Source organism: Nycticebus coucang, chromosome 3 (assembly GCF_027406575.1).
Source record: "Nycticebus coucang isolate mNycCou1 chromosome 3, mNycCou1.pri, whole genome shotgun sequence".
Taxonomy (NCBI): Eukaryota; Metazoa; Chordata; class Mammalia; order Primates; family Lorisidae; genus Nycticebus; species Nycticebus coucang.
In genome coordinates this window covers 5,164,966-5,182,336 of record NC_069782.1, presented here as the reverse complement: position 1 = coordinate 5,182,336, position 17,371 = coordinate 5,164,966, and the positions used below count along the sequence as shown (strand labels likewise).

General features: G+C 51.5%; 1 protein-coding gene across 1 annotated transcript; it reads left to right on the top strand.

Annotated features, from left to right (window-relative positions):
• Window positions 1-352: 352 nt before the first annotated feature.
• PNPLA3 (patatin like phospholipase domain containing 3) lies at window positions 353-17,257 on the top strand. Its single transcript, XM_053584571.1, has 9 exons — window positions 353-650; window positions 3,464-3,696; window positions 4,739-4,804; window positions 6,171-6,380; window positions 7,236-7,296; window positions 9,341-9,562; window positions 11,354-11,486; window positions 15,104-15,208; window positions 16,429-17,257. Exons 1-9 carry the CDS (start codon window positions 464-466, stop codon window positions 16,454-16,456), a joined length of 1,245 nt encoding a protein of 414 aa, XP_053440546.1. The 5' UTR covers window positions 353-463; the 3' UTR covers window positions 16,457-17,257.
• The last annotated feature ends 114 nt before the right edge of the window (window positions 17,258-17,371 follow it).

Sequence of the window (17,371 nt, the reverse complement as noted above, 5' to 3'; positions counted from 1 at the left end):
CCTGCTCCTCCCAGTGGGAAAGGGGAAGTGATAGGTGCCAAAAAGATTCGAAGGACCTAAATGGGGCCCACTGCGACTTTCCCCCGATTTAATAGAGGGAAAGGAACAGAGAAGGAAGCCGTTTCTTTCCAGGACAGCACTTTTAAACTTCTCTCTCAGGAGTCAGCGGTGCCGGGGGTGGGTGGGGTGGGGGGACACTTGGGGAACTAGGAGGGTCCCAGGCTCCTTCCCGCCCCACCCCAGCCTCCACCTGGAAGAGGGCGGGGTGGCGTCCTGCCCATCCATTGGGCCTCCCTCCGGCTCATTTGCATGGCCCGAGGGGGCGGAGTCGGGCCAGTGTTGTGCAGGGAATGCCCAGCCGCGCCGCGGAGCCGGGCGGAGAGCGCGAGCTGGCTGGGGAGCAGCTGCGGATCCGCGCCTACCCCGGAGCCCTGCCTGTCCCGGGGCCCGACCCGCCGCCGCCATGTACGACCCCGAGAGCGGCTGGAGCCTGTCCTTCGCAGGCTGCGGCTTCCTGGGCTTCTACCACATCGGGGTGAGTCTCTGCCTGACGGAACGCGCCCCGCACCTCCTGCGAGACGCGCGCACGCTCTTCGGTGCCTCCGCCGGGGCGCTGAACTGCGTCTGCATCCTCTGCGGGATCCCGCTGGGTGAGTCTCCGGCTCCGCGCGCGGAGGGGCGCCCCCTGGCTGAGCAGCGGGTGGCAGCCGGGGGTCGCGGGGCCCCGGGAGCAGCCGGGATCGCCCCTGGGGGTCGGACTGGGACTTTGCGGGGTACATCCTATAGGCCTCTTCTCCGCACAGATGGCTCCTCCTCTGGGGAGTCCGCTCTGCCCCCTCCAGGGTCCCTGTCGCTGGGCCCGGGAAGGGGTACTCCTGAGAGATGGAATTTTTGATCGTGGGAACCCGGAACTGACCAGGTCGGAACTCAGCCTTCTGAGTCAGGAGCTCTTGCGCTTCCCCAGCCCAAAACCTCTTCAGCGCCCAAGCTTTAACAGAGCTCCTGGCCTTGAGATTGAGCAACTGGGAGGAGGGTCCTCGGGAGGCTCTGGGCGCCCTGAGCTGCTGAAGAGCCGATTTGCTACGGGTCTTACCAAGAGCGGAGCTTTGGCCGACGACCAAGACGGGCACCTTCCCCAAGGGGACTGGAGAGACCGCACACTTTGGTCTCAGCCCAGCCCTCCTGGAAGTTGGGTGGCCTCTCCGAGGGAGCGACCCTTGGGAGTCCTCCAGGACGGACTAGCTGGAGACGTGACCATGGGGCGTGGAATAGGAAAGTTGTTTCTCCCCCTGTTCCTCCAGCGTTTGGGACCCTTCCTGGGCTCTAGAGTGAGTCCCTGGACATCCCCATCCCATCCTCTCCTCTGGTCTCCATTGGTCTGGGTCAGCCCTCCCAGCTCTGTGCCACTGGAAGTGAGATCTTGTATGTTTCCTTGTCCTAATTAAACATTTGTCCATGTGGGTGCGGGGGGTGGGTGGGAGAGAAAGTGAAGTTTGTGTCACACTAGCCTGAACTACTAGGGTGTGGCCTGGGGCAAGTGGAAGTTTGGACACCCAGAGGTCCCCAGACAGAAAGATAATACTCGGTGTCAGCCCCTGTTTATCTATCTGGGCTTCCGAACAATTAGGTCTTTGCTCTGCCTGTTAGAGCCAGCAGGGGGCGCTGGTGATGCGGCGAGGAAACCCCCGCTGGAAGGCGAAGCTCTGCCATTGGACAGGATCAGTGAGCAGACTCTGGGCTGACCCGGAGGTGTGGATTAGGGATTAGGCGGCCCTGTCTTTCTGCCTTACCCAGTGAGGGGGAGAGGAGCAAAGGGTAGGAAGTGTGGCCTCCGGGAAGATTAGACTGGCCTGGCCACACTAGGGCTACATGACCGTCAGCACACACTGGGCTTTAGCTCTTGGATTCCAAGATGGCCTGTGGGCAGCCACATGTACAAATGTTTAATTAGGACAAGATTCAAATGCACTGATCCCAGGAGCCTGAAGCAGGCTAACTCCAGTCTAGAGGGGTTCCTAACTGGGCAGTGGACAAGGGCTGTGCCCACCAAGTCCCTGGAAAGTGGATCTGGAGGTTTTGGCAGATGCCACTCCCATGTTCTGGAGCCCCAGGTTCCTGCTCTTGGAGACTGATGAGCATTGTCCCAAAGCTGTGGCCTGGGCACAGCTCCTCAGCACATCTGAGCAGAGACTGACTTGGCAGGAGAGACAGTCAGAACCTGCCAGCCATGTGCAATTCACCCCTTCCGCCAGGCTCAGTGGGGCCACCAAGAAGGGAGAGCTGCACATCGGGGTCAGAGTTGGATCAGGACAGGCTGGTGCATGTTTGTCCTTGTGCATCCCAGGATGTGTGGCTGGCCGGGTGTCAGTGTTACAGGGGTGGTCCTGCATGCCAGGGCAACATGGATCAGCTGGAGGGGCTGGCCAGTGGGTGAGGTCAGATGGAGCATGAATGTGCCCTGTATCCATTACACAGGTAATTCTGGCAGTAAAGGCTTAAGTTGAGAATACTACTTATTTACTAGAAGCCCCTTCTGGTTTAAGCACCTTACAGTATTTTATTAATTTCTCTCTGTTTCCAAAGGTGGGTGAATCTTGTCCTACATTTAAAAAGCACAGTCTGGCCAGGCATGGTGGCTCATGCCTGTAATCCTAGCACTCTGGGAGGCCAAGGCAGGTGGATCACTTGAGCTCAGGAGTTCGAGACCAGCCTGAGCAAGAGTGAGACCTCATCTCTACTAAAAATCAAAAAACTAGCCATGCATTGTGGTGACACCTGTAGTCCCAGCTGAGGGACTAAGGGAGGCTGAGGCAAGAGGATGACTTGAGCCCAAGAGTTTGAGGTTGCTGTGAGCTATGATGATGCCATGACACTCTAGCCTGGGTGACAGAGGGAGACTCTCACACACACACACAAAAAAGTAAAAGACACAGGTGAAATTAATCTCATTGAGTGTAATACATCCAAAATATCATTTTGACATTTAATCTATATAAAACTTTTTTTTTTTTTTGGCGACAGAGTCTCTGTTGCCCTGGGTAGAGTGCCATGGAGTCACATAAGCTCATAGAAACCTGAAACTCCAGGATTCAAGGGTTCCTTCTGTCTCATCCTCCCGAGTAACTGGGACTACAGGTGCTCACCACTATGCCTGGCTAGTTTTTTCTATTTTTAGTAGAGATAGGGTCTTAAAATTCATGAGCTACTGCACCTGGCCCAATGTAAAATGTTATCAATGAGGTATTTCATACTAAGCCTTTGAAATCTAATATATATTTACATGGCTCGATTCACACTAATCACAGTTCCAGGGCTTTGTGGCCACCTGTAGCTCCTGTATCAGATAGTGCAGGTCTAGGAAGAAATCGGCAGCTTCCTTGCTGTCTGGTTTCTGGTCTTGCCCCCAAAGTATTCCCATCTCCAGTATGGCACAGTCTTTCATGCATTTGTCTCTTGTCCCTAGACATTGTTCTGCAGGTCTTAATGAACATGGTCCAAAACATCAGAAGAAGAAACTTCGGCATCCTCCATCCATCCTTCAACCTCGGCAAGTATCTCCGAAAGGCCCTCTCCAAATACCTCCCAGGGAACGTCCACAAACTCATCTCTGGCAAAATGTGCATCTCGCTCACCAGAATGTCTGATGGGGAAAACGTGCTGGTGTCTGATTTTCAGTCCAAAGACGAAGTCGTGGATGTAAGCAGTTTTTTTATCTGGGTGTTGTCAAGTAAGAAAGGTCATTTTGTTTTAGAAGCAACACAGAGTGCTGTGGGAGGCCCCCTGCATGAGAATGACATCAACTGTGCATCTATGCACGCTAAATGTCAGGGCAGAATGTCCAGTTTCAAATAATCCCTCCCCTCCTTCAACGCTTGGCTCATGACCACACATGCAGGGAACTCAGCTGTGTGTGTCCTTCTGAGCTCACTCAGACATGTTCAGTAATGAGGAAGCCTCACAGGGCGAGAACATCTCTTATTTGCATCTGTTCTTCGAGTCTAGTGCAGAGCCGGTCATTTGCAATATCAAAGCACCATTTAATTTGGCTGATGCTTTTCATGAGAGTTCCTTGGATAAATGACTACATTTTACCTGCTGTACAAGGCAGCAGCCTGGTGCATCCAACCAGTAGTCTAGCAGCTAGTTTTCATCCTCTGTTTAACCTTGGTTCCAGAATCTTTTTCTAAATAGCCAGCACCTGTTCCCATGTGAATCTGTTCTCTCAATGAATCAGTGTGGTGTCCTGTTTCTCAAAGTGTGGTCCAGGGATCAGCAACGTCAGCATCTATTGTTTATTAGAAATGCAGACCCCACCTCTGACCTGCTATGTCTAAATCCCAGGGCATAGGGTGCAGAATTGGGGTTCCACAAGCTCTCTGGTGATTCTGATGAATATGAGCATTTGAGAAGCACCAATATAGCCCCTCTAGGCACTGAGTCAGCAAACCTTGGTCCTGTCTGCAGTGACCCAGTGTGGCTGTCATGGAGAGCAAGGACAGGAAGTTGGAGGCCACAGACAGTGTGAAGGAGCTTGTGTTGTAGATAAGACCGCAGGGCTGCAGTGCAGGTGTGTGTCCGTTCTTCATTCATTCAACCTATATATTAAAGCCCCTGGTCCGTGCAAAGAGCATTTCAGATCGGTTGCCTTGCTCATTTGGAGAGGACTTATGTAATGGACCAGGAGGTGAAAAGGCAGGGTGTTTCAGGCTGTAGTTTCACAGCGCTTTCTTGTTCACAGGCCTTGTCGTGTTCCTGCTTCGTCCCTTTCTTTTCTGGCTTGATCCCTCCTTCCTTCAGAGGTGTGGTAAGTATGTTTTCTGGTGACTGCTAGCTCTGGGCCTCCAAGCTTTCATTCGAGGGGTTTCTGCCTGCAAGGCGCTGGTCACCGGCACCTCTGGCTGTGCTCAAATGTGGAGCCTTATGCCTCTCAGCCTTTCAGACAGAGACTCCACAGCTGCCTCTATTACCAGGCTGCCTGGGCAGTGAAACTTACTTCATGTATAATTAATTATCTTGCTATCTGTAAAATAAGACTGGCTAGTTCACTTAATCTGCAGTTAATCTGAGCTCCGAAGATAACTCACCATGCCCTAATTAAAGTATAAGACGCTTAAGAATCCATTGCTCAGGTAGGGTAGAGCTTTATTTATAGGGGAAAATTTAACAGTCATAACATTTTCTAAACAGACAAATCTTTAAGAATGGCCTAATACAGATTTTTTGCTTTGTTTTGTTTGGCCATTTGGCAATGCACAAGAGAAAGTTTTGGCTCTAAATACTAGCCTGGTAGGGGTAATTTTTAACTCATGAGAACACTGACCGAGTATTTGATATGATCCTGTAGGTGGCGTAGGCAAAGCCAAGTGGCAGGGGGAAGTCACGCTCAGGAGACATCTGTCAGAAGCTGGGTACTACATATGCAATATCATACTGAGTCTTCTTCACTCAAGGATTAAAAGGAAGGGAAACTCATCCTCAGAAGAATTTTGAAAATGCCACTTCATTGTGGGATAAAAGGATATGCTCTTTCTTTCTTTTTTTCCTCCGCAGAAAGAGGCAGACATACTTACTGAATGTGCAAAGGGGGAAAAACACAGGAGAGTGATTACCTAGAGCTGTCTAGGTCCCGGGTTCCCTGTTTCACTTATCTCCATAGCCCCTTAAGGCGTTGGTTCCCATTCTCAGGGTGTGGAGGGAGAAGGGAGATGGGCTGACAGGTTAGATTTCTTACCCCAGGTTTCCCAAGCAAGGGGGTCTGGATTTGAATTCATTGCCATCTGTCTCCTTTCGTTCTACATCAGACTCTGTCCCCAATTGTTTTTATGGCCCATTTATGTACATTGCATGGGTATATTTATGGGTGCCTGCTTGGCCTTAGAACTTGGTCAGTTGAACACGGGCTGGACTTCAGTCTCCATCTGCCTCTTCGCCAGGCACCTTTGTGCAGTGCACACACTGTACGACCGTATACAGCAACCCCGAGTGCCAGTGCAGAGCCTGGCCTGGCACAGAAATGCTCAGTGAGGATTTGTTGCAAGACTGATTCCAAAGCCACTATCCTCTCACCATAGCAGCCTATTTGTGGCTCTGAGAAACCCCTTCCCATAGTCTGAAAACTCATTCAGCCCAGAACTTTGGACATTATCAGTCCTTTTTTCCTTCCTTAAAAGCGATATGTGGATGGAGGACTGAGTGACAACATACCCTCCATAGATGCCAAAACGACCATCACTGTGTCCCCCTTCTGTGGGGAGTATGACATCTGCCCTAAAGTCAAGTCCACAAACTTTCTTCACGTGAACATCTCCAACAACACTCTGCACCTCTGTCTAGGAAACATCTACCTTCTCAGCGCAGCACTTTCCCCCCCAGATTTCAAGGTGAGCGGGGGGGTTGTTCTGGGGGTACGGCTCTTCCTTTCCTCTGTGTTTGCCGGAAGATAGTGGTTGTTCTCTGTGCCATCAGACAGAATGGTCATGATGCTCTTGGTGACCAGCTCAAAAGGTGCTTGCCCCAGCAGTCAGGTGGTCAAGGGACCACACACACCCAGCTCTGAAGTTCAGATCCCACTTCCCGGGACTGTGGCAGGGGGTGTAGCCTGAGCATTAGGATTTTTTAGTTTTTTTTTTGTTTCCAAGGTGATTCTTAGTTGCAGCCATGGACAAGAGCCACCATGTTCAATGGTTTAGCTTTAACCTTTTTCAGTAGCTGTTGTTTTAGTTTTTCTTACCCCTCTACCATAGTAAGAAAATGTGTGTGCACCAACAGTTGGTGCTCCTGGGGAGCACATAGGCTGTACAATATGACATACTCCAGTAGTCAAAACTCCCAGGGAGAGCGAAGGCTGTGTAACAGGGCTGGTGTTCCTGCGTGGTGTGTACGCAGGTGAGTAGAGGAGGCAGCATTATTGTCCTAGCCTGTTGGGATAGGCCCTGAAATTAGTTAGGGCGGGGTCTCATCCCAGGACTAAGGGAACTCAGAGAAACAAGCACCTTTTGTGCTGGGGTGCCAGCACAGTCTCCATGGAGTGGTGACATTCAGCCAAGTCCCACAAGAGGCTGCCTCCTGGGAGTACGAAGCCCTTTGTTCAGCCTTGAGGTGGAGATGGCGGTGGCCATGTCATGCTCAGCACACCCAGCAGTCTGGGGCCAGCAGGATTCTTCTCTGCAGATTTCAGGTGATGTTTCAGTCAGGGGTATTTAGTGACTTACCTGCAGCTCTGTGTTTGCTCATAGGAGCTGGGAGGGCTATGCCTTCAAGGATATTTGGATGCCTTCTGGTTCTTGGAAGAGAATGGTATGTCTGGGCTGCCGGGAGGACCCAGGTGCCCGTTCACCAAGAGTTGTGTTAGCTGTCTGCGTAAAGGGGGCTTTGTCTTAGGTCTGTCCTCAGTGCTCAATGCGCTGAGACAGCAAGTCTTTGCCAGTTAATGGAGGCTTAGAGAGGAGAGCCCAGGGGCCCCCCTCCTGCCCGGGGCAGAGCTGGGATTCAAACTGGGATATAGGACTCCAGGGCTCTCTCCCTCCCCCACATCATCATGTATGAAGATAATTTGTTCTCCTTTTCATCTTGTGATCCTGTTAAACCTTTAGTTTAATAAGGGCTGAAGTTAGGGCTTTTGGCCTGGGCTCCAAAGAAGCAGCCAGAATCCAGGTGTGGGTTGCGCCTACCAGACTAGTTAATTTTCCCTCCCAGGCAAGATCTTGATTTCACATCACCCTGGCTTATCTGGCTGGGGGTGTTGGGCTCTAGAAATTAGAGTGTTTAAGTTTCCTGTATGGTTAAAAAAAAAGGGAGGGGGACACTAGAGCAGAATCAAATATTAGGTGTGTTTGGAGATATTTTTCTTTAATACTAAAATTTGGTTAATGCACTGATCTTCTGAATTACTCTATGCCCAAGACCAAGGAGACTGTGTCTGTATGACATACGTGTACATTCTCCAAAAGTGCTCATGGCGTAAGCAATTGGCGGCGTGCCAGGCATCTGTAGTGAACAAAGAGGCGTGGCCCTGGCCAGTCTCGTGGGAGAAGAGGGCTGATGGAGAGTGGAGCACAGTGTGCTGACCGGGCAGGTGTGGGGTACTGTGGGATCACAGGTGGGGAAAGTGGGGCTTCCAGAAGGATGTGAGTCTGCAGTGAGGCTTTGGGGCTGAGTTGGAGAGCTCTAGGCATGGGGGCTGGGAATGTGAGGCCTGCAGGACGTAGAGAGGGCGGCAGGGGTCAGGGTGCGGCCCCAGGAGATGGATGGAGAAGAGGAGCAGGATGGCAGCAAATGGAAGTATGGGGGCAGGCTGGGCATGTGAACCTGGTTGGGGGGCTTATGCTCCACAGCCGTAGGGAGCCTTTGATGACTATGGAAGCAGGAGTGAGGAGGGTCAGTAGGGAGCTTTGGAAGCCCCTGGGCAGTGTGCAGAAGGCTAATGAGTCAGTGGGAGACTCAACTGGAGTCAGGGTAGTGAGGGTGGTGAGAGGGAAGCCAATATGAAGGGGCCCAAGGGAACAGGAGTTGGAAACAACCAACGAGGAGATAAGGGAACAGAAAGATGGCCCAAACTTAATTAGGTCCTAATATAGCTTCAGCAGTTGGGGTAAAGGCAGACAGGGGTTCTGCTCACCAGTTTGGCAGTAAAGTTGCCGTGTCCCCTGTCCAGAGGTGTTATCTCTCTGGGAACAGATTCTTTGAAACATTCCTAGGGGAAAGTGACCTCTCAGAGCATGAGGACTGGGTCTGACAGGCCTGGGGAAGTACAAATCTGAGTTACTTTGGGGAGCAAAGCCTAGGCATCAAGGAGCAGTCCCTGGTCCTTCTAGCCTGAGGTTGGAAGTGAGAGGTGGTTCAGGTGCAGCCAGGGGCATCTGAAGCCACTTGTCCCCCTGCCCTGATCCAGTGTGTGAATTCTCTGAGAGCAGGGGCCTGGTGTGTGCAGGTGCCCAGCAGTCTCTCACTTGCTCAGGGCAGCCTGAAGAGGGCCATCAATGACATCAGCCCTCACCTCAGGCCCCAGCTCTGCCACATGATAGCTGTGGGTGTGCTCAGCTGAGAAACGGAGGTGGTGATAATGGTTCCAGTCTGATGGCTGCTGTGAGGGTCTGGCAGCAGAGTGCCTCTGAGATGGAGCGCACATAGCTAGCAGGAGCCGAACTCAACATCTGCCTGGCTTCAAAGCCCCTGAGACAGATCCCTGCCCCTTCCCCTTGGGGTTAGCTACTGACAGCCCAGCAGTTGGCCTCAGGGTCACTCGCCCACCCTGTAATCTGGGGGTGGCCAGGCAGGTGGGGAATGATCCTCCTCATATCCCACATCCACCTGGTGGATTTGCCTTCTGTGCCTGTCGTAGGCATCTGTGACAGGCCCCAGCCGTGCCTGGGGTTATCCTCACAAGAGATGGAATCGGAGGTCTCTGGGCCCCGCCTGGAAAACTTGAGCCTGGAGTGTCCCCTGGGGCCGGTGGCCTCGGAGATGAGGCTCAAGGAGGGTGAGCTGCTGGCCCACCTGCGCCTTAGCATCCTGCCCTGGGACGACGGCATCCTGGAGACCCTCTCGCCTAAACTCGCTCTAGGTACTAGCTCCCTGGGGGTGGATGCGGGCCCTGCGTGTTTCCCATAAAAGTTGGAGGAAGGGCCTCTTTCCACAAACTATGGAGGGAGGTGATGCTGCTATGTGGGAGGTGATGGGCAGGGTGACCGGGACAGGTGAATGGGGAACATCACCTCCCACCCACATAGGCCCAGTTTGGGGGTCACCATCTCCCAGCACAGGCCTCCTCCTACCTCAGTGCCTTGCTGCATCTCCCTTATCATGGGGTCACTACCTGGAGGGGAAAAGATACCTCCTGAAATGCACTGAGGTCCCCTGCAGGCTTCTGTCTGTACAGCCAGGCCCTCTGCTCATCTTTTGACTCTGCCTCCCTGACGTGGCTCCTGAGCTCTGCCTGTGATGGGTTGGGTGGACCCAGGGCCAAGGCTCCAGCCACTGGGACCTCGTCCATTACTCAGAACTCCACTGTCCACTCTCCACCCACCTCAAGGCCTCCTTTCTCAAGACCTCTCCTAAATGGCCACTCCCCTAAGTCCACATTTTGAACCTCCATTGAATCATGCTCTATTTTTTAATGTTATTAAATATTAAATAGACAGTGGTTTGGTCTGAATGTATGTGCCCCTCCACCTCCAAATTCAGTTGTTGAAATCCTAATCTCCAAAGTGGCGGTCTTGGGGTGGGAGGCTCTGGGAGGTGATTAGGTCACAAGGGCGGGGCCTACAGGGTCTGTGCCCTGATATGAGTACACGAAGGTGCTGCCAGGGAAGAAGCGGCCCCTTGCCAGACACCAAGACGTCTGCCGGTGCCTGGATCAACTTCCCAGAGCTGTGAAAAGTAAACATCTGTTGTTTATAAGCCACCCAGCTGATGGCACTTGGTGATAGCAGCCTGCACAGGCTAAGTCAGGCAGATGAATCGACAAGCCAGCTTCTGAATCAGGCAGGGGGAGAAATTCAAAGATGAGTCAGGCTTAATTCCTTGCCCTTGAGGTGTGATCACCCTAAGAAATGAGGGAAAGAAGCTGTCTGGGTTAATATGATTTGAGGTATCATGAGGTCATTAAGGGAAGTCTACAGGCTATCCCAAAAGTTGCCCATAAAGTCACCATACATAGGGGAAGTGGGAAATTGTAGCTAAATGTACCTTTATTTACAAAATACTCTCTACATGTTGACTACCCTTTGTAAAATTTTGTAATGAGTATTTTATAAGGGTACGTTTAGATCCAATTCTAATTTTCCCTATGTATAGCAACTTTGGGCTGGGGCTCCAGGAAGAAGGTGCTGGAATCCAGCTGGGGGGTCAGCGTGTAAGTTGGCGGTGTTTAAGCAGGTCACAGGAGGACAAGGTCCTGTCACAGTGGGTGTGGCCATTTCCACGCCAGTCATTGCTGAGGGCCACATTCCGATTTCTTTTTACAGAATGGTGCTTTGCCTCAGGACTTACACACCACCATCTATTTAATTTCAGCCGGCAAATTGAAAATGGCTCTGTCTTTTCAAGGAAAAAAAACTGCAGGCTTTTTAGAATAGAAGGCTTGTTCCAAACATGTGTCAGTTTGAGAGAGCCCCGAATTGGGAACCCGTGCTCTGGGAGCTGTCTCAGGGGTGTTCTGGGCCATGTTCCCTGTTTGGTCTTCACGTTGCCCTTGCTGTGAAGGGAAGGCCCTAACCCCAACTTGTGTCTCACTGGTGAATGCTGCTGACCCTTCCACCATGGCGTTAGTGTATTTGACAAGAATTCCAAACAACCCCAGAGTAAGGTGGTTTTCACACCAAGGGAGATAACAACTCCAAAATGTCTTTTTCAGCACTGAGCAAAGCAATCAAAAACAGAGATGGGTACTTGAGCAAGATCTGTAACTTCTTACCAGTGAAGATAATGTCCTATATGATGCTGCCCTGGACCCTGCCTGTGGAGTCTGCGATTGCCATCGTCCAGAGGTGAGCATCTGGCATTTCTTTGTGTCTTCCACACAGGGTCGACATGGGAACTGAGATTACAGATTTGAGTCCTTTGGCCTGGAGCTTGGTTCCCTGCACTGGAGCTTGGTTCCCTGGAGCTTGGTTCCCTGTGTCCCTGCTGGACACAGCTCACAGTCCCTGAAAGTTGCCCTACTGTCCTCACAGCCACATGCACCTATAACACCCACTTCCCACCGGGGGGACCTCTAAAGCTGGCGGTGGCCTCATATAGCATCTGGTCTAGCCTCTCACAATTGCCTGAGGGAACTCAGGGCCAGAGAGTTTGGGGTCACGCTCTGCAGTCATAGAGCTGGCTAGTGAGCAGGCCAGGCCTAGAAGCAGGGTCCTTGCTGCCTCTCAGGCCAATTTCCCTTTAAAAATCATGTGAAGTGAGTAGTAAAGGGAATTCCACCTTTCCTTCTAGCCATAGTTTGTTAATATGATTCAGAGTTAACAATTAGGAGATCAAAGGGAGCTGCTCCTACAACTTATTGATCAGGTTCTCCTGGAAACAGGGGCAGAGGGTCAGCAGCTTGGCCCAGCAGTCAGACTCCCCTAGTTCAAATATTGGCTGCACCGCTCACCACAGCTATGTGGCCCTGGACAACTGAATTGACCTCTCTGTGCTGTGGCTTCCCATGTAGAATGCGGGGATGGTTAGAGAAGTCACCTAACTGGAGGTCCTGTGGTTTATCCATAGCAAGTGTCCAGTTAGAGATGGTGTTGATTTATATTCAGATAATAATGACAACAGCAAAACTTAAATGACAGATAAGAAGAGTATGGGCTTCTGAGATAGGCAGCCCAGGGCTCTGCAGTTTCTAAGCTGTGTGACCTCAGGCAAGTTACTCAACTTCTCTGAGCCTCAGTGTACTCATCTGTAATACCTGCCAGGAAGTGGAAGGCACTCGATTAAAAAAAAAAAAATTACCCTGGGGCCAGGCACAGTGGCTCACACTTGGAATCCTAGTACTCTGCGAGGCCAAAGCAGGTGGATTGCTTGAGCTCAGCAGTTCGAGACCAGCCTGAGCAAGAGTGAGACTAAAAATAAAACTAGCCGGGCATTGTGGCAGGCGCCTATGGTCTCAGGTACTCAGGAAGCTGAGCCAAGAGAATCACTTAAGCCCAAGAGTTTGAGGTTATCGTGAGCTATGATGCCAAGACACTCACCCCAAGGGTAACTGAGTAAGACTCAGTCTAAAAAAATAAAAATTAAAATTACCCTGGCCTGACTGAAAAAAAAAAATTGAGCTAAGTAAGAGACACCAGGAATGGGGGTACAGGGACCTATAGGGAGTGTAGGTGCTCACCAGTTGAATTGGCCCTGGGCGTGGCAATTTAACACTTAAGTAATTAAAATAATTAGAGATTCCCTACTCTTCAAGGAGTTAAGAATTCGGGTTCTGGGGAAAGGCTCTAGAAAGAGAGTCTGCCAACCCATTAGCAGTTGGTCAGTTGGTTTGTAAGATCCCATGGAGTCCTGGCCCTGCCATTTGTCCCACCCTCTCCTGGAGTCCCCTGTCGTCCTGGATGTCCACCCACCACACAGCTCTGTCCTGCCATCTCCTGTCCTTGGACCCCTTGTTTCATGGCTCCCATATCTTCCCCTTTCTTGGCTTTTCTCTTGTTTTTCTGGAGTGGGGGCTCTGGTAATTTCCCAAGAAAGTAAACACTTGACAATATGTGTCTTGAGAAACGGGCTTATATTCTGTCACCTCAGATTGACAAGGGGGCTGTATATAGAACTGCGGGTTGACAATCATTTCCTCTCAAAATCCGGAGACATTGTTCCATCCAGAATTGTGAATGAGGACTCAGGCACCCATCACATTTTCATTTCTTGGCAGGTGAATGCTTTTAGGACTGCCCTTTTATCCCTCGGAGTCTGAAACGTCATGAGGCAGTGTCTCACTGTGAGCCATTTGCTTTTTTCATTCAGCTGGACGGTCACTGGGGACTTGTAGTCAAAGCCCTGTCTTTTCTCCAGCTCTGGGAAATACTGACTACTGTTGTTTCTGTAATTCTTCCTCTTCCATTTTCTTTTTTTCCTTTCTTCAGCTCTTATTAGTAAGGTGTTCGTCCTCCTGGGTGAGAGTCCTGTCTTTCTGTGTGACTTTCTGTCTGTCTTCTTGCCTCTGCTCTGACAGAATTTTCATCTTCCAGCCCTGTTCTGTACTTTTTCATTTCAGCAAACATAATTTAGTCTCTGAAGAACCCTCCCTTGTCCTCTGCTTGCTATTTTCTTAGCATTGTTCTTCTTTTATGAATGCAATATTCTCTTGGAATATTTGCTGTCCTCTGAATTTGGGGGAGTTTCCCTTTCATATCATGTGTTCTCATCATGTGCTCAGGGGTCCTCGGTTGCTGTGTAGACCAAAGGGCTGCAGGGCTGGTCTCTGTGCTGTGACGGGACTCAGTCTGCTTTCCAGCCAGGTCTTCTCCCTGCAAGGGAGCTCAGAAAGGGACAGGCATGTCACTTGGCAGAGCTCCCTGGCAGTGACCAGCACACTGAGGGGGCCTCCTACTGCTAGAAGGAGGGAGGTCTGTTGAGGGTGCCACCTCTTTACCAGAAGCCTTGCTTTCCCCAGAGGGCTGTTTGAACTCTCAGGTTTTGCTGTAGCTCCCCATGCTATACAGGGGTGGGGGACAGAGGGTCTGGCTCTGCCTGTGGTCTCGTAATCTACTGAAGTCTCTTGCACCTTGGTGAGTCCTGCCTGACCCACCTCCTTTCTCATTGCTCTTACAGATTTATCACTTCCTGTAGCTAATGCATTTGCCCTTGAGGATTTTGTCCATAATATGGGGGGGCGGGGGAAAGGGGCAAAAGGGGGTGTGGAACATGAGGCAAACATGTTGTGGAATCGGGGCCATTTGCTTTACTTCTGACTTCTTCAGATTCACTTTGGTGTTTTCCTTCTTTCTAGCAAACTGATCCAGCATGTCCTTCAGTCTATCTTTTAAAGCGCAACCCCACCTTCAAATCTGTCCTCTCCCTGGTGAGCTTTCCCCAATCCCTCCTCCACCCTCCAGAACCAGCCTCCTCTCTCCGCATCCCCATGGCCCTGCTGGAGGTCTGTGTTCAGATATTCATCAAAGCTTACAAGGTGGGGTTGTTTGTGTGCCTGGAAGATCGGGAGTCTATGGGGGCATTGCTCAGGCCTCTGCATGGTGCCCCTGCTGCGCTCGCAGGTGACCGAGCACAGCGGGCCTCGATGCAGGGACAGATCTGGGCCACAAGATAGTTGGCAACAGCTAGTTGGCCATGGCTTCTATCTGAGGCAGGTAGAGCTCTGGAAAACCAAGGTCTTTCCCTTTTATTTCCATGTAAGTCCCTTGAACTTTCTTGAACCCAAAGTGGCCTCACTTTACTTTAGAGATTTGGGGTGGGCTCATCTTTGTTGTAACCTCCCAAATCCACCTTCTAGGAGCTTGTCTGACTGGGTCAGAGGCGACGCTAGCAGCTTGTGTGGACAAACGTAGCTGCTCTGCTGCAGCGTGCTGCGTGCTCTTTATTCCAGCTTGTCTGCATGCTGACACAGCGAGCCTGTGTGTGTGCACGCATGTGAGTGTTGACGGCCTTGGTTTCACTCCTGCAGTCTAGTGACATGGCTTCCCAATATCCCTGAGGATGTCCAGTGGCTACAGTGGGCGACCTCGAAGATCTGTGCTCGACTGGTGATGTGTCTGCTCCCCACGTCCAGGTAAATAATTTGGCTGTGGGTGTGTGGGCCAGATGGGTGCCTCACGCATCTGATCAGGCCTCACACAACTTTCTAGAGAAGTTTGGCTAATCGCTGGGCAGGTGCTGAGGAACTTGCCCCTGGGTGCAGGGGGCCCTGTCTTGTGGGAGGTGGCTGAGTGTTGCTGGGTCCCTGCCTTCCTGTGGGGTATGTCCATTTGAGTTCAGTGTTCCTGGCAGAGGGGAGAGCTCACAGATAGCAGGGAAGGGTGCCTCACACGGAGGGTTCAGCGTGAAGTTCAGGGAGTATCAGATAGCACTGGAGGTCCTGAGGAAGGAGCCCTGGTGCCCTCCACACAGGGGGAGGCAGGTCCAGCCGGGACTTTTCCAAGTGTGCAGGTGTGGATGGGGTACCCATTAATGCAAGTTCCCTGGCTTCTGACCTCAGACATACTGAATCACAGTCCTGGGGACAGAACTGGCAGTTTGTGTTATTATCAGTGACCTGGATGATGATGCTACTTTTTGAATTCTGAAAACTCTGAAGGGCCTTGCTATAGTTATGAGGGTTGAGCATAATCTGAAAATTGTGGGCCTCAGTTTTCCCACCTGTTCGGCGGGAAGAGTCCTTGTCATGGGATTTCTGTGAGCTTCTGAGAGAGCTCATCGCACAGAACTTGACTCATGATGGCCATCCGGACACAGGGCCTCTGTTGGCATTTTATCGGCAGACACAGAGGGATTTGAAAGCAGGGAAGGCTATCATCTGGTTTGCATTGGGAAGACGGCAGTAGTAGCTGTGTGGCGGGTGGGTCCTGGGGCCCAGCTGGCAGCAGGCTCAACAGCGAAAGGGCTACTGCTGAGGTGTTGGTTACAAGCCAGAGTGGGCAGGCCAGCCCTGGGGACGCATGGACAGTGGTGGGAAATGGAGGGTGCCCTGGCAGGCAAGCAGTTTTGTGTGGAGGAAACCAATAGGCTCATCAAGGACTCTGATGGGCAACACTTGTACATGTCCAATGGGAGGCGTCCAGGTGCCTGGGAAGGCCGGGCCAGGAAGGCCAGGATGGTGACATTACTTAGCTTAGAAGGGGGAAGCTGTGGCCCTGGGCTGGGCCACCTGCAGTGCCCAGCGCCTGCGTGGGGGTGTGCCGAGCAGCTGGCCGTGTGTTCTGCCCTCGCTGAGACTGTGCACCTCAGCTCAGCAGCAGTGGCCACTAAGCTAGCTATCTCCATTTATTTCAGATCCCAAATACCACCAAGTGGCCAGTAGGGGTCCCCATGCAAACCAGACAAGACTGGCACTTCTGGACTCTAGCTTCCTTGTGGACCTGGACACTGTCCCAGACTGTCCAGGAGAGGCCAAAGATGAGGTCACCCCACAGTCCATCCTCAAGTCTGACCTGACCTTCTTGGGCAAGAAAGTATCAGGCCACCCCGTCTTCCCTGCTTTTCACTGGAAAAGAGTTTCTGAGCCACGCGAAGAGGCGAGTCTGGGAAATTTGTTCAGAGATGCGAACCCTCTCCCATCTCTGGGCAGCTACTTGTGCATTGCTGTGTGATGACCGCATGCCTGTGACACGTAGGAGCCTTGCCTCTGTGCTGAATTTACAGTTTATTGAAACCAAAGGCAATGAGTTTGGTTTTATGCAAAGCAAGGACGTGACCTTTGATATGTGTGCGAGTCCATCGCTTAAGGAAATGGGATATTTGAGTGTCAGTTCAGACGGATGGGAACTGGCACAGAAAGCCCAGCACAGAGGACTCCCCTGACTCTGTTTCACAGCCCTGCTAATGGTCGGACTAACCAGGTGCAAGCTTCCTGGAATGGCAGGGGCTGGCCGGCCTTTGTGCAGTCTGGGGGTGTGGAAAGAAGCGTGACCTCTCTTCTCCCATAGGCAGCTATCGGTACAATGGGAGGGCTGCAGAAGACCACCACCTGTCAGGTGACATTAAAAGATGACAACTTATTTACATCTTAGAACACCTTTTTCACCCAACTAAAATAATTTTTAAAGAATTTTGTATTAAATAAAATATTGGGGAATGTTATTGTCTGTTGAATTGTGTATTATGTGCATCAGCACCGTGTGAAGAGAATAATCCTTAAAAATTTCTAGTATGCAGAGTGCAGAGCAGTGCCCCAGCTCCCTGGGTTGGAGCCAAGCACACACAACAGATTCACCTC